Source organism: Misgurnus anguillicaudatus, chromosome 4 (assembly GCF_027580225.2).
Source record: "Misgurnus anguillicaudatus chromosome 4, ASM2758022v2, whole genome shotgun sequence".
Lineage (NCBI taxonomy): Eukaryota > Metazoa > Chordata > Actinopteri > Cypriniformes > Cobitidae > Misgurnus > Misgurnus anguillicaudatus.
In genome coordinates this window covers 17,149,716-17,175,095 of record NC_073340.2, presented here as the reverse complement: position 1 = coordinate 17,175,095, position 25,380 = coordinate 17,149,716, and the positions used below count along the sequence as shown (strand labels likewise).

General features: G+C 37.4%; 1 protein-coding gene across 1 annotated transcript in view; it reads right to left on the bottom strand.

The window, feature by feature from the left end:
• Window positions 1–24,222, bottom strand: part of fam20cb (FAM20C golgi associated secretory pathway kinase b) — a 63,664-nt gene extending 39,442 nt beyond the window's left edge. Inside the window, exons 1-3 of the mRNA XM_073866824.1 lie at window positions 22,882–24,222; window positions 22,368–22,543; window positions 21,592–21,670 (exon numbers count right to left, since the gene is read on the bottom strand). Of these exons, the coding sequence (XP_073722925.1) occupies window positions 21,592–21,670; window positions 22,368–22,543; window positions 22,882–23,402 (776 nt within the window). The 5' untranslated portion in view covers window positions 23,403–24,222. The remainder of the gene's footprint in view (window positions 1–21,591; window positions 21,671–22,367; window positions 22,544–22,881) is intronic.
• Between the last annotated feature and the right edge of the window lie 1,158 nt (window positions 24,223–25,380).

Sequence of the window (25,380 nt, the reverse complement as noted above, 5' to 3'; positions counted from 1 at the left end):
GAATCGAACCCGGGTCGCCCGTGTCATAGGTCCGTGACACTAAAGACTGTGCCACAGAGTCACATAATAGAAACTGCTCTCTACGCTCCTTAAGTAGCCTCCAGCAAAATTCACGTTAAAAACAAATTATGTGGAGGAAGTGACGTATGCCGTAAAGCAGTCGAATTTTGGAGTTTTTTTTGTGCTCTGGTTACTACCAGAAACCCTAAGTTTTAAAATACGAGTAAAAGTGATACAGACCCCGTCAGGCTATGGTAGACATGTCATTCAACCTATTTAAAGTCGATGTACTATCACAAGGGTCTTGAAAATTTATTATGAAGGTTGAAAAATTACATGGTGTCACTTTAAATAAGTATTTTAAACCTACCCTGTCATCCTTTGTTGATCCAAACGGACCTAGTATCTCTGCTCTAAATGTCTGACATGTCACTATATAAAAACCTAACTTTTGTTATTAATTTTGATCATTTAAAGGTAAATGTAAAATGTCCGGCCATGAACACCGTCTGGTTCCCTTTGATGTGAGGGCCAGATTTTAGTATGAAATCTGTGACCCTATCAGTCACTATTATTGAGCTTTATCACTTACTGCTCGGCTTTAAAACCTCAGGGTGGGCTAATGATGAAACGGTGAGATGTGCCGCATGATTTGTAATAACCTAAAATCAAACGTGACGGTGCACGTTGAGGAAGAATAACAGTCATAAAATCAGATGACAACAAGAAAAACTAGTTGATAAATTACCGTGCCAGGTGTGTCAATGACTATTAGAGTTTATTTGAAAGAATTATTATGAGGTTTAAATATAGTCTTAAACCTTCAGTGATGTAATTCAGGTTCACATGCATTGTTGCGTTGAGGTGATAGATGAATAAAACAGCGGGCATTGGGTAACAGGCATAGCACTATAACTGAATTCCTGTGAACATTAATATTATTTATGGGTCGTGTCAAGTTTTTGCAATACTGGAGTTCCAATCACCTTCATGTAATTGGAATTGACCTCTCCATCTCATTCACTGCATTCCAGCAGAAAGAAAGCTGCTGCCATTATCATTTATAATTACAACTGACCCATGGGACCGGTGAGTATTACTCATTGATTTTCTAGCTCCGCTATGCTTTTCTGGGCAAACATGTCCTTTTACTGGTTATATAAATAGAACAAAGGCCTGACAATGTCAATGTTAAATGCATTATACGCAATCTCTCTGGTGAAAAACTAGAATAGAAAGGTTAATGTGCTTATAATACAACATTAAAAATCTAACACAATAATAAAAGAAAATTTTAATAAAAACGTCAGGATCCAGAATACATGTGTGTTTATTTGCTGTTATTGTTTTGGTTTTGCACATGTGTGTCAGCTCCACCTCTCGTTTCCCTAATTATTGCCCTCACCTACTCTTCTTGTTTGCTCCATTTATATTCTAAGTGTGTGTTCAGTGCTGGTTCATTCTCTTGTTTCTGTTTCCAGTGTTTGGGCCTGTCTGCTTGTTACTGCTGCCCTGATTGGTCTGTCAAAATATACAGTTTTTGTCTCGGCTTTTACTGCTTTGTTTTCTTTTTCTTGCTATGCCCTTCTGTGGGATGGTTTTAATTTGCTAAGACGGTTGCTTGGACACATTTTTGGTTTCTTTTTCCCCTATTTATTCTCTATTTTTGATTTGGATGTGCTTAAACTGAATAAATATGATTTTGATAGTTGTTGTCTTCAGAATAACCTTTTATGGTTGTCAGATTCATACAAATTCATGCACTCTATGTTTTATTCCCAATCCAAATGCCAATAAGCTGACACATTATATTAGCACATTCTGTGACATCCTGTACCTTCTGTTAGCAGAATAGTAGTTCACCAAAATATGAAGATATCTCATAATTTACTTACCCTCGTGGTATCACAGATGTATATGATGTCCTTTCTTCAACTGAATAATAATTCTGTATTAAATTCTGTGATCTTATTTGGGGATCAAAATTGTGAAGCTTCAGAAAACACATAGATCCATCATTCAAGAAATACATATGACTTCCATGGGTTAATAAATGTCTTGTGAAGAGAAACAATACATTTGTAAGAGAAAAAAAGATATAAAAAATGTAAGCTTATTTAGATATTGATAAGTTGTATTATTGTTAACTTTCAAATAGTTGCACTGATCTGTATGTTTACAATATTACATGACATATTGATCACTAAATAATCTTGTAATCTATAATATCTATTAATAATTTTTTCTGCCAAATGTAGTTTAGTTTCAGAAGTCAAATGTTAACCCACTAGGGACATTTGGATTACTTTAAAGATGGATTATTGTGCGTTTTGGAGTTTCGCTATTTTATATAAGATAACAGGACAATATTTTAATATAAATGTATTCATTTGTATTCACCTTAAAAAAGGAAGTCATACATTTGGGATGTTTGAGAGAATTTTCATATTTGGGTAAACTATTCCTTTAAAGTAGCAGTTTTTCCATATCCAATCCGATTTCGATACCTGATTTCTGAGTATCGGCCAATTCCGATCCAACCTAATATGTTTCTTGATCCATTTAAAATGTGTGTGTGTGTGTGTGTGTGTGTGTGTGTGTGTGTGTACACACAAATAAACAGTGTTGGGTGTAACGCATTACGTAATAATATTACTTTTCTGTAGTAACGAGTAAAGTAACACATTCATTTTTAAATCTACACAGTAATATTTGAGTTACTTTTTAAAAAAGTCATGCAAGTTACTTTTTAGTTTACTTCATGTGATTAAAAAAATTATGTACTGAATTAAACTAAAAGTATTCACATTATGCACTCCATGCGTACACGCCTGTGTGGGAACAGTTTGAGTCAGAGGCCAGAGCTTGACATTTTTGTTATAAAATATGCAATTTCTGTATGCAGAACTTTTCAGTCATAATAAACACCTGCAAGGCCTGAAAGAGATCAAGCCTCAGCCAAGAAAAAGTAATATAAAATGAACTAAAAAGTAACAAAAGCATTACTTTTCATGAAAAGTAACTAAGTAACGCAATTAGTTACTTTTTTGGGGGAGTAACTTAATATCATAATGCATTACTTTTAAAAGTAACTTTCCCCAACACTGCAAATAAATATATATACACACATACACACACAAAATCAAGAGAATGTCACGTCAAGTGTAAAAAACTCATTTAAAATGAGTTACAAGTTAAAAGAATGTAAATGTTCTTAAATATTTATTAAAATGCCAGTTTTTGAGTGACCTGTGCTGTCATTTAAGCTTATGCGAATCCTGGAAGAATAATGCACTTGAATAATCCTGTCCTTTCTGTGTTTCGGGATTGTAGGCAACAGTTTACTTCCTGGGCCTGTTGACGTGGACAAGACAGACATTATCAAAATTCCTCAACAGCCTTTAAGTTAACTCCTGTCAGCATTGCATTGTGAACGAATCTTTCAAACATGTTAAGGAGCGTCACATTTTATGGCTGACTTCAGAGTTATTCAAACCAATCACAATGTACAGATTAGCTGGCCAATCAGGGACACAGAGCTTTTCAAATCAATGAGTTTTGTAAATAAATCAATGCGTTTGAGAAAGGCAGGATATCTGGAGTTACACAAATGTACGGTATGTGGAAACCAATATGTTTTTTTAACCATAAACCACCTGAACACATTGTATTATACCAAATACACAAAATAACATTGTTTTAAAGCAATGAAATAGTGCACTTGTTTGGGCATACCAATATGGCGGCGCGTGGCTTCACAATTGTGACATCATGAGCAATCCAGTCATTTATATAGATCAATGGGCATAATATTGAAAAATTAAGGACACCTAAAAAGCTCATTAATCAAAGTGACCTCTCAAACATTTACAAAGCTCTCAAAGGAAAGCCATGTGTGATTTACAGTACTGAAGAGAAAACAAGCAAATTGCTTTGCCTATACAGCAATTACCACCAATTAGTCGGGCAGAGTCGTCCATTTTGGATTTAGTTCTCTGTGCACGTCCCACACCTTAATTGCCTCTCCTTAGTTTCAAGTCTCCCGATGAGAACACAGCATCAATTCCTTAACAGCAGGGAAACAATACTAATGCTAACCTTAAAAAAGCATCAGAATAGATACTCAAAGGATAAACAGACGTTCAAAAGAGAAGCCTTTACAAGAGCCTGTTTGGCAAAGGCGGCCTTTAACTGAGGCGAATATCAGTAGTCCCCAGCATTAGGTGTTATCTTCTGACGGGAAAACAACATTGAGTATGCTGCGAGACGAGAGTCGGAAGCAGAACGCCATATAAAAGTGCATCTCGGGCACAGGCTATACATAATTTATATCCCATACTCCCCCCCCTCCTTTAGGAGCATTACCAGGAATATCTGGCATTCCAACACAGCCTAATAAACATAAGCCGCGGTATGTATGTTGTTGTGTGAGTTAATGGTTGATTATTAACAGCACTGGATGAGTAAACTTGACATTTCTGATAACCTGTGAAGGCCAATATTTTTATTTCTCAAACGTCTGTTTATCAAGTACTTAAACTGGAATTCTGGGTGGCTAATGAACAACATACAGCGCTCAAAAGTGTCACATCTGTTCAGTGCACCAGTGTTTTTAAATCATGAGTGTTATATCGGCATGAGAAAATGGCTTACATCACCCATCTCCTTTGTGAGGGTGTGGATTAGCTGTAGATGGCATTCAGAAAGCTTTTCAGACCAACCCCACTCCACCTTTCCCTCAATAGGATTAACCAAATGTCTAATAAAAAGCCCATTATTTGTGCCATTTCAGCGCTGGATTCAGCCATGCGGCAAACGCAGACCAGCGGAGGCAGATACACAGGTTAATGATGACAGAGAATGTCAGGGCGCCGAGGGCATTTCATTCATTCATATTACAAAGCTGCTGGAAACGGTTTAATGGGCAGCATCCGAGGCCACGGCTCAGCGTGAGGGCACAAAACAGTAAAAGCGAGATGGACATGGATGAGCGATGCATGAGAAAGAACAAGAGAAACCCTTGAGAGGGGATGGTCATTCGGACAGCAGTGATATCCCTCTGGGCGGAGATAGAGGGATGCTGTTAAGAGCCAGATTTGGCATCAGATACAGAGCGTGAAAATACATCAGAGCTCTCACTGAGACGGCAAGACCTGATGTCACACAGTGCTCACATGCAGTACAAAGCACTGACTGATCACTGCTCTGAAAACCGCAAAATGGTTGGAACGCAATGTATAAAACATCACAAAAGTCTTAAGACATATGATAGCTTTGTGTAAAGAACAGAATGAAATTCAAGTCATTATTCACTAATAATCTCCCTCTCCAGTAAGAAACTGCTGCAAACTCACTTAATGATTTGTTATTGTCAAGTTTCACAGTTCATTTTGTGAACTGGATCAATGGGTCACTGAAGATAACTGGTTTAAAAAGAATGATTTATTTACTTTTACTGGTCCAGTTTTTAAGTTCAGCTCACTGACTCAATGATCTCACTGAGGGGGAAGATTATCAATAAATAACGACTTAAACTTCAGTAGTGCATTGACGAATTTAATGGTGCTTTTTAGTGTACTTTTTAAAGGAATTGTTCTAACCGAATATGAAAATTCTCTCAATTAATTAATCCTCATGCCACCCTAGATGTATATGACTTCCTGTTATAAGATGAACGCAAATAATTTATCTTTTTATATGGGGTCTAACCTGGCAAACTCCAAACACCAAATACAGCCATCAGTTAAGAAATCCAAATGACTCGGTGGGTTAATATACAGTATGAGTATCTCAATGCAAAAGTCCCTAAACGCCACCTGCATCGAAAAATAAGATAATGATATTAACCGAATCCTCTCAGAATGTATTATATGCTTATCAAATACATTCGCCTTAAATCCGCTTAGTGTTAGTTCACCTCAAAATGTGCATTTTATCATAAATCACTTACCCCTGTGTCGTTCTTAAACACCAAATCCTTCGTAGTTGCCGTTTTTTCCCGTTTTTATTTAAGCCATTATGCAAACATTGTAAACAATATTTAAACAGCACATATAAATGCACAAATTACGTAATAACGTATTCTGTGTCTGTACGCTGGCAACTATGTCAGCAGGTCACTGCGCATGCGCAGTAGTCTGCTCATGAACGTGCACTGAACGACAAGGAGAAAAACAAATTGTTGAATAAAATTATTCATTTTGTTTTCTTTGCAGACAAAAGTTTTCTCGTCGCTTCTTAATATTATTATTAAACTACTGATGTAACATGGACCTTTTTGATGATGTCTTTTATTCTTTTCTGGGCTTAATGGTAAAAAATCTAATTGTAGTCTGTAGGACAGTCACAAACCTCCTAAAAGGTTTTTTATCAAAATTATCTAAAAATGTTTTCTGAAGACAATTGAAGAACTTGGTGGTTTATAATGACACAGGGGTAACGGCACATTCACACGGGGGGAAAGCGTTAACGCTTGACGGAAGGCTTGTCTGAAGTGTGGCCAAGAGCCAATCACAGTGGCCGCTACACATGCTCCGGTCTTCAACATTATTGGCTAGCTCTGTCTAGGTTATTTGCATAAGGTGATCTGATTGGCTGACGCACGCGTTGACGCTTGAAAAGTTGAGAAATTTTCAACTTCTGCCGCGAGCAACGACGGATCCACAATTCAGCTCGGCAACGCATGACGTCACCCATTAAAAGTCAATGGGAAGCGTTAACGCTTACACCCCGTGTGAACGTACCGCAAGTGATTTATGATAAAATTTTGTAATTGTGGGGTGAACTAACCCTTAATCCTGGCTTCAGGCCCTTCAAAAATACCACTTTGTTGGCAGAATCCATTAATCTCATTAATCTAATCTGTTTTTTCAGCAAAGTCCTCTAAGTGAACAGATGTAAAATTGGATGACAGCACCCAAAACAATCATGGATCGCATTTAACTTGGGTCCATTGTGAGGACCTGATACAACCCAAATGTGGCAGTCATATGGACCACAGTGCGCCCTGATGTGTGGTACAGTTTCTTTACTTTTCCTTTTTTTACTTTCATAATTTGCAATGTTTCTAGTTAAATCTTTAGTGATTTGCAACTGTTTACTATGTCTTGTCCAAAGCATGCACTTAAGGGGTGTGCACACCAGTGCTGAGCGCCAAGAGTTGAAAAATATTCAACTTTGAGTGAAAAGCTCAGTTCTCACATTGCCGTCCAATCACAGTGGAGGAGGGGCGGAGCAAATATAACATAACAAACAAGCAACACATCGCACAACGACTAATAAACAAAGAAAAGTATCACAGCAACCAAAGCGCTCAGCTGAAGAAAGTTGTCTTTAAAAGCTTTGGTGTGCACGCCCCTTAGAGAGTTTTGCATCGAAAGACAGTAAAATTTGTTAAATACCAATTAAATAATTAAAGTGACATTTGGGAGAATAAGGCATTTCAGTTACTGACTAATAACCTTTCCTTCACCATTAAAGTGAAGACAACATGTCAGATGCACTAAGAGGGTTTTGCATCTAAACCAGGGCTGGGGAACCCTGGGTCCTGGAGGGCCACTGTCCTGCAGAGTTTAGTTCCAACCCTAACCAAACACACCTGAATTTCATTTCCAAGTAATCCTGAAGACTTGAATTAGATTTTGCAGGTATTTTTAATTAGGGTTGGAACTAAACTCTGCAGGACAGTGGCCCTCCAGGACCCAGGGTTCCCCACCCCTGATCTAAATGTAAAGATTTAATGTGAAGTATATACATTATATATGTGGCGTAAGTAAATGATGAACTGTTATATTTGGGGGAACTATTCCTTTCATAGACACTAGCTCTATGAACTATTATATGAAAAAGAAAAAAATCCTTTTTCCACAAAATGTGTTTTTGTGGAACTGTTCCTTTAAAGGGTGCACACTGCAAAAACATTAGTCACACCAACAAAAACAAAAATGAGTCCAAAACTCAGGCCGTTTAAATGCCTTTTCCTTTTGTAATACCCCGTCAATGGGTTTCAGTTCAAGCACTTGACATTTATTGACATTTCCAAAGTTTTTCTCAGGTCAGCACGGTCTCAACCCGTAGCTGCAGCTATGCAGAGATAATTTAGACGAGCAACTGAGAGTAAGAGGCATTTCCTCCTCGCCGGGATGCTGGTCTTTATTTTCCTTGTAAACAGCTCGGCTACTCTGCCCAGAGGGATAAACTGGGGCCACACTGTGAATGGAAGAAACATCTGCCTGAAGATGTCTGTTCTGTTGTTTTCTGTCCTTGGTGCTTTGACAGCAGTGGTTAAACCGTCACTGCTGTGAACGACCTTGTGGTTGTGCTGTTTATGACATGAAAATTCAGTCCTATGCAAACATAATCATACTATTACATGCTATTTTTTTAAATATATAGTTTCTATCTATTGCTGTCTCCTATTTCCAGGCTACTTTTTCTGCTACAGTTTGCATTTCCTATAGGCGGCAGTCAGCATCCAATTCTGACCCGACCAATCAGAAAACAGACAATAGCCAGCAGCAAGCACAGCACTACACCTGGAGAAATTAACTCTTTCCCCGCCAGCGTTTTTTTTTAAAGTTGCCAGCCAGCGCCAGCATTTTTCATGATTTTCACACAAGTTTAATGCCTTCCAGAAAATGTTCTTCTTTAAATATATAAACAAACAATACATCAAATGGAAGAACAGACCCTCTGCTTTCAAACAAAAAAAGTTTCATCCTACCTTCATTAGTTCTCTTGTAATCACCTCTCAAACATGGGTAGGTTTCTTCAAAAACACCAAATTTTTAGCAAAAAGCTGAGATAATTCCATTTTTGCGAAGGACTTTTCATAGAGATCAGACGAAGAGCGATCTTTAAAACATACACAGAGTTCTTTCTCTTTCACGTGAGGCGCTACTTCTGGGTTGTATAAGTTGCGCCACCTGGTGGAAAATAGCGGTATTGCGGAAAGACGGAAAATCTCGTCATTGGCGGGGAAGCATTTTCACTTAATTGACGAGATATCTCGTCGATGGCGGCGAAAGAGTTAATTGACAAGTTATCTCGTCAATGGCGTCGAAAGAGTTAACAAGCGACAGCAAAATTGTTTATTTACACCATACTTCATTTTTCTTTGACCTGTTGAGCCAGCACTGATGATAAAAACATTTTGTACTGTTATAAACATGACATTTTGACTGACAATACGCATGCACTGCAGGTCATTAATTAACATTGAACTTATGGGTATGGTTTTTTTAGCAGCATCTAGTGGTGAGATTGCAAATTGCAACCAACTTCAATTTCGAAACGCAAAGAGAAACTACGATAAATGGCACAGGACAAAGACGTCGTCGTCTGAGACAATGTATGAACCGCTCTTTAGAGCAATTTGTCCATGTAGGTCTACTGTTAAAACATCGTGGTGACTTCCATGTAAGGAGACCCACGATGTATGTAGATAAAAACAATACAGTTCATTATTTAAGGTCTTTATACAATGCTGATAATATAGTTATGTATATTATATTGCATTTCTGTCAAGAGATCCTTCTAAAAGTCCCACATTGCACCAACTAAATTCCTATCAACCTAGAAAATATAAAAAAGAACAACCCAGTAACTTAGTTTTGATAAACCATTCTCTGCAAGCATATAAAAGAAGGTCATTGAAATTTGGCTCCCCTTGTGATGTCAGAAGGGGATAATACCGCCCCTTAATCTGCCTTATCCAACCACAGCACTACCATTTAGTGCAGAGATCAGCTCATTTGCATTTTAAAGGACACACCCAAGAACGGCACATTTTTGCTTACACCTACAAAGTGGCAATTTTAACATTCTATAATAAATGATCTCTATGAGGTATTTTAAGCTAAAACGTCACATATGTACTCTGCGGACACCAAAGATTTATTTGACATCTTAAAAATTCTTGTGAAATGTCCCTTTTAACTTTTAAAATAATTTAATAACAACAAATATTTGCTCTTCAAATGTCAATGGAATTTATAGTGCACCGCATCCCAAATAATATAATTTAAACTGAAGTCACAAAGACACTAGACGCCACAATCAGTGTAACAACCACCCTGATACAGTCATATTTTGTCTGTCAGATACAGTGTCAACAGGTCTTTTGAAGTGTCATGGGCATTTTTGAGCTTTAGCACCTGAACAAATTAAAAGACACCATTACTGAGAAGCCAATATTTTAAAATCAAACGTTCCCTAGATAAATTCTTCATAAAATATCTCCTAGTTGCCAAGTGGTTATTTGGTCCCCACTGTGTGTAATTAAAGATGTTCCCTGAAATCTTTCATGTCTGGGTTCAGATTTATTGCCGAGACAATTAGAGTAATTATACCGCTGCAGTCTGGCCTGGCTGTTGGTGGCAAGAATGCTGGCGAGGCTCAAAATGTTTTCTCATTTTCGTTGCCTTAATTGCAAAAGCAGTGCCCTTTTGTTCTATACATTTAAATCTTTGAGACGTACGAAAACCTCTTCTCTAGAAATATACATTAGGTTTTTCTCTGTTGTGGATTTGAAAACGGCCACATTACTAACACAGTTCATTTATCGTAACTGTAATTTGTAATATTTTTGTATTCCCTCCCAAAATCATGGCCAGGTAAAATGCAGCCGTAAGCTATAAAATAACAACTTCCTCAGTCTGTGGTAAGCGCTCCACCATGAAATTAGGTAAATTAGTGGGTGGAAAAGCAGGAGTTGATAAGCAGAGCTTTATAAATTAAAGGGCAAGAAAAGACCGAGCCCAGGTTAAAGCAGTCCAACTCGACTTTCAGCAGTTTTGATTATAGTATGCCATTGTGATTCACATCAAGCCCCAATATTTGTTGGGAGTCTACTTTGCTAACAACATTTCGACTTTATATGGGCCTATTCACAATAAACACATTTGCACAAAAAGCATTCGTCTGTCTACAGATCTATAAGGTTTTCATTTAACGGAGAAACATTCCTTATTTATATTTCTGCATCCAACGAAAACTTCAAATGACTTTTCTGTCTTTGTCCCATTTGAGTTTCATTTCATGAATAATTTGCTGAAAATTCTTCATCATTACTAATAAAGCATGAAGTACGTTTGATTGATGTGTGACTGTTTTGAACAGACATCCACAGCCTCTCTTATGCTTGTGAATATTTCAGTCCTCTCACTTGAACAGATGGAATGACATATAACGCCAATTTAGGTAAATAAGTTGACTATTTAACCTCAGGAGTGAAAGCGTTTACATTCAGCTCTAAAAATATTTTTTTCTTAAACTATATAAGGTATGCTTATGTACAACACTTTTCAAATACTGAATTATGAGAATACGTCTTTTCTTTTATGAGAAAAGGTCCAGTGTGGGTTCTGTAGTGGCATCTAGCGGTAGGATTGCGAATTGCAAGCAACCTCAATTTCGAAACGAAAGAGAAGCTATGGTAGCTACCACAGGACAAACATGTCGTCGTCTGAGACAATGTAGGGACAAAACTTGCTCTCTAAAAAACCTTGTCCGTTTATGGCTACTGTAGAAACATGACGGCGACTTCCATGTATGTAGATAAAAACGACTAATTCTAAGGTAATAAAAACAATACAGTTAATTTTGTAAGGTCTTTATACACCACTGATAATCTAGCCGTATGTATATTATATTGCATTTCTGTCAAGAGATCCTAAATACAGATAAGTGTCTTTTATTCTAGGAGTGAACATAATCCACAGCCTGTTCTGTTTAATCTTTATATCAGATGTTAAAAAAATGATAGACAGAAAACTGTTATCAAATACGCATAGCATATAAAACACAGCAGGTTTAACATTCCTGGGATCTATCTAACACAATGAAATATGGTTCTGGGGTCATACCCTTAAATTTGACTTAAATCATATGTTATTGACCATGTGGTAGGAACATGGAATCTAGCAGCTGGCTGCAACACAATAGGAAACATATCGGTCACATTGTAGACAGCAGAGCCAGAATCAAAATTGTTAAACATTTATAGGAACAGTCTGAGACGGAGGAAAAAACAAGTTTGTGAGTGAAAGCTTGGATTAGCAATACTTTTGATGCTGGCTTGGTTAAAGAAGTTCATATTTTCCAGCTATGTAGAAGCTCCTTTCATAATTCCCCAAGCACAGGTACAAAAGACAGGAGAAAGATAAAAATATAAAACATTCGCTGGAAAAATTCTGCTGGTATATTGGTGAGTGCAGTAGATGGCACATTGCCTTTTCAGAACTGTGAGCAGATTATAGATGACATTGATTACGGAGAATATAATCTAGAGAATATACATATATAGAGAGAATTCCTAAAATGATTCATTGTGCTTATGTTATGGCTTGTTTAGGCTGCTTTCTAGGAGTGACTATGGCAATTTCTCAATGAGAGGTTTTTGGATTTTGTCAATAAGATTAATGTTTGTCTGACTGGACCTCTATGAACACCCTGGCAATTTTCTTGATCCTCTTATAACTGCACAATAGTGCTATTCTAATGCACAAATATAATGTATGCATTCTATTTAAAAGCTTTGTGATTAGCCACAAAACCAGTGTTTCAATGAAAAATTTGATTCCAAAGCTCATATTTGCATATGCTGTATCACAAATGGGCGGCATGTTTTCTCAGGTCCACTCATTTCTGCAATCCTGTGTAAACAGATCAATGGACTCCTGCAAGCTGTTTTGCTCTTGGGCTGTACAGTCATTAGCCTACATCTCCCAATCTAACAGACCATTAGATCTACATTTGAGGCTAAAGGCTTTTACAAATGGCTTTTTTACTTGGGTATGCGCACTTCAGTATGCGTGGCTGAGTTAAGCCTGTTATCTTTTAAGCACAAGCAAATACGTAAATTTTTTTAATGATCGCGCTGAATAACTTTATTAATTACTTCATTACTTGGCATACAATCTAAAAATGCTGGGTTATTTTTAACCCAGCATTGGGTCAAAAAGGGATGAACCCTGTTGGGTTGTAATTTACCTTTTTCACCGCCACTGACAAGTTGTCTTGTCAATTAAGAGAAAACGCTTCCCTGCCAATGACGAGTTTCTACGGTCAACCATATTTCCGCTATTATGCACTAGGTGGCGCTCTTACCCAACTTATAAAAGACTGAAACATCCACTAGTCCAAAAACAGTAAAAACTCAGTGTATATTTTGATAATCGTTCTGAATCTGATCTCTAACAAAAGTCCTTTACAAAAACTAATAAAAAATTATCTTAGCTTTTTGCTCAAAATTTTGAATTTTTGTGACGCGATAAACGCCTGGTCTGCACTTTACTTCCGATTTCATTTTATTTTAATGTTCTAAACCATTGGTTCTCAAACTTTTTCTGCGTGTGGCCCCCCTCGTGTACGTGGCATTCCATCACGGCCCCCCAAAGAAAATTTATGACAAAAAACTGTTCTAAAATTTAACATTTTAATTAAACAAAAAAGATTAAATTATACAAAGTAGTGCTGTCGGTTAGTAGCCTTATTTTTTTAGGTTTAATTACACAGAATTCATGATAAATGAACTTTTTTTTAAAATGTCTTAAAACTGGGGCCCTCTGGCATTATCTCGCGGGTCCCCTTGAGGGCCCCGGCCCCCAGTTTGAGAACCACTGGTCTAAACAAATGCCTCATCGAAAATAACAAATGTTTTGGTTTCCTAGGTAATCTACATGTTGTTTATTTTGCTTATTATATAAATAAGTGTTTGTTTAAAGTACTTTGTTGTTATTTATTCTTACACTCTAAAAATGGCTGGGTTATTTTTGACCCATAATAGGTAAATATTGGACCGAACACATGCTGGGTTAAAAATTACCCCGTGCTGGGTTAAAAATAACCCAATGTTGAGTTGTTGTTATGCAACCATGGGGTATAATAACCCAGCAGCTGTGTTAAAACAACCCAGCATTGGGTCAATTTTTAACCCAGCACGTGTTCTGTACAATATTTACCCATTATGAGTCAAAAATAACTCAGCCAATTTTAGAATGTAGCGTAGTTTACCGGTAGTTACGTGTTGACCACGAAAGGCGCTTGTTTATGTTGTAACTGCTGAAACCATCTTTAAAGACATGCAGTATATTAAAGAAAATACACTGCACAGTAGGAATGACCCAGCTGTGCATTCTCATTGCTCTTGATTTTCAGTATGCCTAAAAGGCACAGGCTTAAGAGCTACAATGAACTGTGCCTTTCTGGATAAAGTCAAGGGCTTATCATATCACAAACAAGCAATCCTGGAACAGTGAAAAACAGAACATAAGAGAAAAACTCAAATGAATCCAAGGCCAGATACATCATATGTTGTGTCTACCCAACCTCACTGTTGGGTAAGAATGTAAAGAGAGGAAAGTCACGGCCACACTCATCTCCCTCAGATCTCTGATCTGAAAAGCGATCCCACAGTTCCAAATACAAAACAGAGTAACAGAGTTGTTCCCATTCACTGCTACAGTAAGCTGAAGAACAGATGTCTTCAAAGCTTTGGATGGAAGCAGACGTTGTATTATACTGCGCATGACCGAGTTGCTGCTGTCTGTTTTGTTGATTAAAGCATTTAAGGCCAATTAGAAAGTTTGTTGCATTGCAAAGAAGTGATGCCATTTAAATTAAGAGTGACAATCAAGAATTTTAACAATTGTAAACGCAGTATTTTACCTCGTGCCTCATTATCTGCTAATTATTCCCAGTGGCGCTCGGGTGACAGTAACTACAGGTTATAAGATAGGTCTGTTTGTGTTGCTGTTTGCTTTTACACGACCCTCTGCTTTTAAGACTACACTAAAAGTCAGTGCACACACATATATACATATATACATACATATGCATATATATTAAGACTAAAACGCTTGGAGATATCTACACATTATACACAAAGAATAATAGCAAATTAATGAAAACAAGCATTGGAATTATATACTGTAGTGACCAAAATATGTCCCAAATTTCTTTGAAGCTACTTTTAGATTTGTAATTTACAAATGAAGGGACTCCTATGTTGCTGTGATGCCTTTTTATGAGTCAGGCCTTGGCAAAGACAGGAAAACAACTTATCAGATATGGGATTGAGCACTGAGTGGTACTACGGAGACGTTTAACAGATTCTGATGATCTATCATAGTTATATTATGGATGGAAATAGATTCGTGGAGGATACAGTACTGCAAGGGCAGATATCATTAACCTTGTGGATGCACGGCATTTTGACAGTAATAGGCTATGACAGACATCCCTAAAGCACATGCTTCTGAGACTCCGACTCAAGAATCGGTACAAACCACATGAATCACTAAGCCTCCTTCTGTAAGATCCAGTTGCTGCTAAACATCATAACATATAAAGTCAGTTTAACGTAACAGTGAACACTTCAAGAAGTTCACTTAAGTTCAGGGCTCTCAGAATGTCTGGTTTGATGACTGGGAGGTGTTTTTCAGCTTTTTGGCTTTATTGCAGCAAGGCTGAAGCATTATTACAGCTCTGTAAAAAATAAACTTCAACTAAAATGACCATGGAAGATAACAACAAAAAGCCCAGACTCTGAAACCCACAATAAAAAAGATACTTTAGCTGCTCAGTGCCACGTTAGCAGAAGCTAGAATGTCTGCATATTATGCAATACAAAATCATTAAAATTTTAAAACTCAGTTAGTTTCAATTCTATAATTTGATTGGCCAGTGTTTCAACAGCAATAAGGGGCTTTACTGTTTATGTGAGGGACGTGGAGTGTAAGCAGATTTGTCTGAACGCCTAAGTTTCTGATACGGTAGATGAAAGTCAGGCTATCTGACGTAACAACGCTAATGGAGAATTCATGAGTAAGTATCTCTGCATCTCATCTTGTTTTCAAATAGACAAAATGAGTCTGTCATCAACATGTGCTTGTCATGTGACATTTCAAGGGAGATGTCACACAATGGAAGCAGATGAGAACAACTATGTTGTTGTCCTTTTGCCCCTTTGTGTCAGAACAGAAGAAGATCCATTTTGTAGTGTTTCATGCCCCAGAGAGCAGCTTTTAAGACATGTCTGTTTACTACTGAAATCTCTTTTATCTTTAAATAGTGCCTGATCAATGATGCATTTAAACCTGTTCTTCTCTACAGTGCATTGAGTGCCTACTCTTTTGGTCATCTATATTAAACCTTCTTCTGGAGTCTTAATGTAGAAGTTCTTAAGAAATCATCCATTCCAAATTATCTGACTACTCACTCACACATTCATCAGCGCTTTTCATGAACTCACTGTTAAATATCCAAAGTCCTTCTGTTTAAGTAGATTGCACAAACAAACAAATCTGTCTTTTAGGGCCAGTCAAAGAGTTCTCCGTTTTCAAGAGTTATGCTGGTTTCAGACTGAATAAATGAAGGAAATGTTTAACAACAACCAAAGTCTTTGCTAGTTTGATAAGGAGCTGTGAGCTTGAGGCTGCACAGTAAAGAATGAAGAAGGTCTGAGTATGTAGCATATGTGAGCATTCAGACATGAGTCATCAAGATGTCTCCTTAAAGACATAATGCACGTCAACAATTTACATTATGCATTTCATAATTTCAATAAACTGAACCTCGTTTTCCAAACAATAATTAATAATTGACATTAATAAACGCTTTATTTCTTTGTTTAATATAAGCGTGTTTGTCATTGTAGGATTTTATTGGTTTTAAAAAGTTGTTGTTACGCAATCTCGTCGCTCTTTATCGTTTCTCTTTTCATCTATGACATGAGATGCAGCGCAAAGAGTCTCTTGCTCTCCGTCCTTTTTATATAGGCCTAATTTTTCGGTAAAGTTTATCCCACTTGTAATAATTTTGGTTGCCAAACATTCGGTGGGTCCCTAGCATTTTCAATTCACGTTTGAAGTGTCTCAATTCCAATTCTTTTCTCTCATGGGGCACAGATCGGATATGACCCACAGACGTGTAAGCAGGAAAAAAATGCATAGATTACGACATTCTCAGCATTCTCATGTGGAAGTACATTGGATATGAATCGTATACATGCATCTGATACATGCACTCTTAAGACGTGTCGTATGTCATTGATAAAGCGATGCTGGCAAATGATGTCAACTCAGATGGACACCACCTGTGATCACATGACTCTTTTTAGCAGCGCAATGGAGGATTTTTAAAGTTTTACGTGTTGTTACAGAAATAAAACGTTATAATTTTGTGTGTAAACATTGTATGTAAAAATATGTGCTGTAAATCTGCAATTCACATGCATTATGAATAGAGCTGGGTATTGGCAAGGGCCTCACAATACGATACGTGTCACGATACATGGCCACGATACAATGCGTCGGGGTACGGTACAGTACGCTGCATGTAAGCCAAAGTGGTTCACACGAAAGCTGCAGGTGTTTTTAAATTTTCTGCCATTTTTTCACTCCCGTTAACTTCTAAGACATTAATTGTATATGACAGACAACTGGACAGCGACAACTACAGCAGCGTCAGAGGAGGTCGTTTGACGCACACAGAGGGATCATTAAGGTTTTAAAATACCGATAGTAGAGATTGAAATATCGATACACTATCGTGGAAGAAACGTATCATGATAGTTAGCTGTATCAATATTTTTGAACAGCCCTAGTTATGAAACCATCAGCTACGTGTCTGGAACTGCCAAATGAGGCATCTATGTACATATATATCTATGGTCTGACCTTGTGCGATTAAGTGGAGGCAGGGACTAATCCGCATATTTATGTCTATGGTCCTAGTTTGTGTGATTGAGTAAAGGCAGGTACTCATTTGCATATTCATAGATCCGCTTATACTAAATGCAGGGTTCCCATAACCTTAGTTAACTTCAAATTCAAGGATCTTTCAAGGACTTTCCAGGTCCAATACCCTCAAATTCAAGGACTAATGTGGGGACACATTTCAAGTTAGAGAAAAGTTACATTGTGATACCTTTAAGATACATTGTTACAGTTCCCTTTTGAGGGAACTCGCGCTGCGTCACTGCGGTGACACTTTCGGGACGCCTCGAAGAGTAAGTGCATCTGAATATGTATTTCAAATTCAACCAATGGTGAGGCTTAACGACAAAGACAGGGTGACGCAGGAGCCAGGAAGTATATCGCTATCTAAAATATTGCCAAAGACGGCGTTACAGGGACACAGGTAGTATGGCAAGGGAGACACAGCGCCTCGTTCCCTTCTCAGGAAACAACAGTTACATACTTAACCCGAGACGTTTTCATGTGTCAAACACAACTATGCAAAAAAGGATTTTGGTATGAATCAACATTCGCATACAGAAGATATAAGCATTTAAAGGGAACAGTTTAGCTTTAACAGCTTTAGTAAAAAGTCTAACATTTTTATATTATCCTACACTACACAGGGAATAATATGGATTTTTTTCCCCAAAAAACTTCTTGCATAAAATAGATTCAAGCACTTTCAATGAGCTGTATCTATGTATGTATATTTTCAAGAACTTTCCAGGGCCTTGAATTTTTTCCCCCAGATTTACAAACTTTCAAAGATTTCAAGGACCCGTGGGAACCCTGTAAATGAGGCAAGGGTTTAGAGTTACATTCAAGCTATTTTAGGGCATAAAAATATTATGACAGGAAAAACTTTTTTGATGCTCAAAGATGAGTTTTAAAGGATAAAATGATTGACTACTTAAACATAACAGCATACAGCAACATGAAAGTGAGTTCTGTGATGCGAGCAAATAACCACAAGTATTTAACATACACCTCTGTACCCATCTGTGAAAAAAATGCATAATCACATCAGTTTGTGAAAACAATATTTAAAAAGGTAATTAAAAGGTTCCAGAACAGGCTGCGATGAATAATGTTACAGTTTGACTTTGATTTGCAGTGAGCTAGGTGTTAAAAGGATAAACATCTCAAAGACATTTATATGTCCTCAAAGAAGGTCGGATAAGTGCTGGTTTTCAAACCTATCAGTGAAAAATGAGAAGGCAGGAAAAAAGATGATCTCAAAAGCAGGATGAAGTATAAAGCTTGTGGTTGGAAGAAATGTGTGTCTCTTTGTTGGTCTGTGCTAATTATAGCAGGAACAGGCTAGGCCCAGACCTCCTCTCTCTAATAACATTTATCAGCTTCTTGTCACCAAAGACCATTGTTCTCATCTCTCCTTAAATACTCCCCAAGCACAAACCAAGAACATCTCCCAATGCCCGAATCATCTGGGACTCACTCATGCACAAAGCGCAGCTCACATATCAACTTCCTTTATTCTCAAAAATGTTGTTCTTTGTCAAAGCGCATAACACAAGAAACTTCAAGTTAATGAACAAAACTATTGATCCACTCTTCGATGTTATCATCACACATGAAAAAGCTTCTCATATTGAAGGCTAAATCATGTCTATGAATACAGGATGTTTACCAGCGTCATGGCCAATAAAGACTCTGAGCTGGCAGGACATATGACCAAACAGCACATCAGTAATGATTCAGTCATCCATGCCCACATCCTGCATGCATTAGTCTTTAACTGCTGCTATGAAAAACCATTAAGTATCTCACAGAGTAGATCTCAATGATGCTAAGAGACCACTAGGATGTTAAATACTAATTTGCCAGAGAAAGCACGAGAACCGTGCTTGAAACCAATAGTTAAAGCACATGCAGATGGAGGGGCTGCTTGCTCTAGATCCGACAATGACACCAAAGATTCACTTGCTTCCATTTACAGAAAATTACAGGGAGGCAAGTACTATATTATTTGCACTGAGGGGTTGTCAGATCCATAAAAACAACCTTCCTCCCATTGTAACCTACATTTCACATGGGATATGATCCGCCCATTGTGGATCACTATGGCGACGAATATAAATCCTATTTCAATAGCCCTGATCCGACCATATTATCACACAACTGTAATAACAGACATATCCAAATTGAATTGAGCAACTAAGCCAAAAAATACCTCACAAAATGACAGTGTGTCTGTCACAAGATTTAATAACAGTGTAAGTACAACTACAGAGGACTGAAAATATAGAAAGCTACTATTCTAACTTAAACTGAAAATCCATACAGTATCTTGAACACTGCACCACATGGTGTAATAATGCTGTACATACTAAATACATACGACACAGCAGTAACTAACAATGTAAAAGTTACTGCAAAGCTCAGGAATGAGGATTTTTCTTAGTGTCTTAGTCAGGATAGAGGTTTAGATTTGTACCGCAAATTTGTAAAATATTTTATTATTATAGAAAGATTTATTAAATGTATATTTTTATTTAAAAATTATAATTGATTTGATTTATAGATAGATGAGTAGCTGAAAGTGTAGTTTAATTGTTTAATAATAGCTGGAAATTACGTTTAATTTATTTATATGCATATGATTAATAACTGGTGCTGTATAAATTCATGAGCATATTTGTTCTGGAAAACAATTTACATCAAACCATTTCAAGTTTTTCACAAATCATTCTCACTTGTCCGCTAAACTATAATCTATGATAGTCAGCTATAGATAACATTATCTTTATGACACAAAATCTATGTGTGACTTACTTAAATCAGTAAATTACGCAACAACAACATTCAAAATAAGTTTGACACTTTTTGTTATGGCCTGTAACATCTTGTGATCCATGACAATGAGTACCAAATTACTAAAATAATTAAAAATATGACCATTTGAATTTTTTTTTTTTAATTATGACTACACAGCAAAAAATTATGTGTTAATTTTTTACACATTGTGGTGTCATGCCATTTAATGCATTATTTCATGTTAAAATAAATGAAAGGGACAACACAAGTTGTGTTAAAAACAGTGATGGAAGTAACGCGTTACAATTAATTCTGTTACTGTAATTCCACTACTTTTAGCGGTAATAAACATGTAACAAAGTATTTTTTTAAATCAAGTAACGCAGTTACAATTAGTGAAATTTAAATGAGTTGGTTACTCCTGTTACTTTATTTTGTGATAAATTAACACTTGCAGACAAGACATTTCTGATCTAACGTCGCAGGACCATGGTGGGCGGCACAATGAATAATAACACAGAAGGTGTGTTAGTATAGGGACAACACATTTATGGAATTACATTAACAGAATCAATTGCAACGCGTTACTCCCTTCACTGTTTTTGGCACAACTTGTGTTGTCCCTTTCATTTGTTTTGGCATGAAGTGGCGCGTTGGATGGCACGACACGCACAATGTGTGGAGGATTAACACATCATTTTTTGCAGTGCAGACACCAAATGTACCTGCAATTATACCATTACCCACATGTGACTGGCCGTTTAATTACATGAAAGTTTACCACAGACATTACTGAAACATTGCTCTAATGGTTATTTTCATACATTTCACAGGTCAAGTGTGCATTTATTAAAAAATAAGGCATACCTGTGGAACATTTCTTAACCAATAACAATAAAGCATTCAACAGCCCCGGGGTATAAATAATGATAAACAAGTATAAGCCTCTAACACTGGCCATATGGATCACCCTAATAATATATAAGCCATGACTTGTGCAGTATTTTAGTTTTATGCAGTATTTAACCACAGGTTGCAAAGTGTACACGTTTGTTGTTTGGATATTATGACTTACTTCATGGGTTTGAAGAGAGCTTGGCCATAGTTCTGGAATGTCATGATGAGCTTCAATTGCGTTCCTCCAGATTTCATTGCTATGGAGAGAACAGAAGTGATGATAAACAAAACTGGAGTCCTCTTATAAACCATCTTTAAGATAAGACTCATTAAAAGCAAATAGTAATAACAACGTGAAAACGGTCAAGTGGTAACTGTCAACCATGTCATGGTAAGCACTCTGTCCAGCTCTTATTACAGATGATCCTGGTATTGTATTTGATAATAGTTACAGTAATAGGAAAAAGGCAACAAGTGTATTTTAGACAAATACTACGTTATTGGCATCAGTGAAGATGCTTGTGCAGAATATCCTGGCAAGAGGCTGTTGTGCACTTTTTTACTTACTGCTAGAGGTATTTTTAACTCCAAATGTCCTTTATTTAATTACATGTTGGTTTTAGAGGTTTTTGGAACTCTTAAAAGCATATCAGACATATCGACCCTGGGGTTCCACATAAACGCAGCCCATTGGTAATGTCTTTCTCTCCTACTTGAAGATAGCAAGGTTTGGCAGGACATACTTTTCCACAGCATGGTGTTTGATTAAGTCTAAATTGCACACTCTTCTAATTCATTTACCCAGCTGGATCCCACTACCTGTAAATCTCAGTCCAATTTTATTGATGCGGAATGCAGGAAAATTCAAGCCATTATCTTGGAAGGACTATACTCAGAGGAACTAAACTCATCACACTGTAAAAGTGAACAACTGCATCTCAAATATTGTCTTACCGACACTGGTAATTTGTTGCGAGACCAAGTCTTTCAGCATAGCATCAATGACTGGGTTGTGCCTGGAGTACAGCTCATACCGGTTGATCCCAATGTGGAAGCGGAGCCAGTTTGGGTAGGAGTCCGGGGAGATTTTGCCGGTAGTAGCATAATCTCCATCCTTTTCTTCTCCTTGCCTATGGAGAAAAGGAATGACCCAGAATTCATTGCATTTGGGACTTTGTAATAAACCCTTCAGGAGGGATTGATATATTACTGTGCAAGTATCTCATGTTTTCTTTTAAACCACAAGGAAAGCTACAGAAAACACTTTTACAAATTAACCATGATTTTATCAAAGTAACCATAGTTTATAAAAAACTAACATTGATATTTGCAATAAAACTATGGTAATACCGTAATAAACATATTTATTATATACTTTTACTATGACATGACTTTCTCCAGAATTATCACTTTAAGCCACTTGACAGCAAATTGAGAGCATTTAATTGAAAAAATGAGATCCACCCACCACTCCGGGTTTTCAGCAGCTTTAGGGTCAAATCTTATATCAGTGTTGACATTAAACAGCGTGTCTTCTTCAGCCAGATGAGGCAACGGCCTCGTGTATAAAGGATGCTGAAACAGAGCAGAAAGCTTTGAGCCTTTGACGGCCGCGTGCTTACGGAAGCTAGAGTCCCGTGTCGCGCGCTTGTCGTCACCTGTCTTCAGCCGCTCGAGTCTCTTTAAAGTCTCAGATTTATCCCCAACGTTAATCTTTTCCAGTGAATGGGAGGACAGGTTTGAGTTGGGCTCATTGCTGAAGTCCTGAAGTATTCTCAGCGTGTGTTTGTTAGGCCAGCCGGACTCTGATACCGGTTTGGCTCGATGCTTTGCCCAGTTCTGCGGCTCTTCGCTGGGCGCGTGAGAGCACAAGCAGGCGCTACTGCCCCGTCTCTCCAGCTTTGGCAGTAAGTCTATCATAATGTGCATAGAGCAGGCTATAAGAAACACCATTAACACCAAGACGCGGAATTTTCTAAAAAGGATCATCTTTAATGTGTCCTGTTCAAGAAAAGATTTGTTGGGAATGGCAGGGATAAAAGTGAGCAAGCGCACTACATCGCCGACAGTACATAAAACACGGGATCCCAGTTTTATGAGCACACATGGAAGGTTTTCGTTTGCCAGTTTAAGGAAATAAATAAGGATTTATTTGCCACAGGCTTGTCCTTTCATCCACATCCATGCGAAACGATAATCCTGGTTATTTTCGGGCGCTCGCGATTAAATTCCTCTCGCGCGGTCAGGTACGGTGAGTTGACGGGGCGCGAGGATAATTTCCGAAAACGCGCAATTGCTCATATTCTATTTTAGCATTTAAGACTGTAGACATTATATTTCAGATGTCGGCGAGTTAACAAACCCCATCCAATTAATATATATATCCACAAAGTGCGTGTTCAAGACTCCGAAAGCGCAGCGGTCCATCGATCACGCTTGCTGGCGAATGACCGGCTCGCGCAGCAAACATCTGTCGCTATTCATACAGCGCGAGAGATTTCTCTTTCACAGCTGCACAAGTTCACTGTCTCTTATTTATCCAAGGCTGTTCAGCAGAGGCGCATGGCAGACCTGGCAGGTTTCATGAAAGTGAATCCAACCTCCTCCTGTCGATAAAAACGTGATGTTTGGAGAAGTTTCAGTATTTAATGCTGAAGATTCAACGGGCGCGTTGCGGCGACACGCTAAAGTAATTTTTACGCGTTGACAGGCGCTTGAGGAAATACCTCTGTCGGATATTGGGTGGGTGTGTTAAATATCATGATGCTGAAGCCACTCCGAGCGGGCGTCACACATAGAGGATTGGCTGAGTTTAAAACAGCATTACAGACAGCCCAGGCTTGGTTTTTCCTGTAGAGTCAAACTGTGCAAGAAGAGGGCGTCTTAACACACACTTCTACTCCTGTTATTGTCAGAAATGATTTTTTTAAAAGAGGCACTTAGCACGCACGTCCTAAACCACTCGCTACATCAGCTTGGACATGTCTGACCTGTGTCTCTATGGGACATAACTTAGTTAAGACACACTTTAACAGGAGGTAAAGCAATATAGGCTTCTTAAAATATGTGACCCTGTCTGTGAAATCCAGAGTGAAGTCTCTTTTTATTTGTGGGATTAGGAGCATCAAAAGTTAGATTTTTTAGTAGGTATGTTGCTAACATTTTCAAAATGGTTAAATGCTAAAACTAGTTGATCAGATAGAAAGAGCTTGAAAAAAGCTTTTAAATGAGACCAAGATCATATTATGGGTTCAAGAATAACAAAATACTGGTAATTTGAAACTCGAAAATCATCACTTTATTTTGTCCCATGTTTTCCATTAAAATTCTAGAAAATGTGTGACTGAATCATGAAAATTATAAAATTTTTGCTATAACTTTTTACATTTTTGAGATATTGACCTGAATCTTTCAGGATAAGCTGTTTGCCAGATCCTCTAAATACTACTTCTGAAAAGTCAGATATATAAAAAAACAAACCACTAATTACAACAAATAACACTACTTATTCAGAATATCACTAATAACCCCAAGATTGGCTCCAAGATCTCATTTGTTTTTAACCAAAGGGTTTTGAATCTAAAATCCTTCACAAGTTTTAGATTAAAAACAAAAATACTAAATTCATAACTATTTTATTGTTTTACATTTACATTACGCACACATATATACAAACATTTAATGCATGGCAATACGGCTGCTTCACATTCTTTGTCCATTTAAGCAGATTTTGGGGGTGGTAAAACTCCCGTGGTAGTCGTTCAAATTTATTAAAATTTCATTCACTTGTAGTTTAGCAATTAAACTAAATGTCTATTACAATTTCAAGAATGTCTTAACTTCAGCAAAAACAACAACGATTTTACAAACAACAGACTTTGGCGAGCTCGCACAGCCAGTAGTTAAACATGAAAGGTGGTGACTGAAAACGAGAAAGTATGGTTCTTCCGGTGGTGATAACAATAGT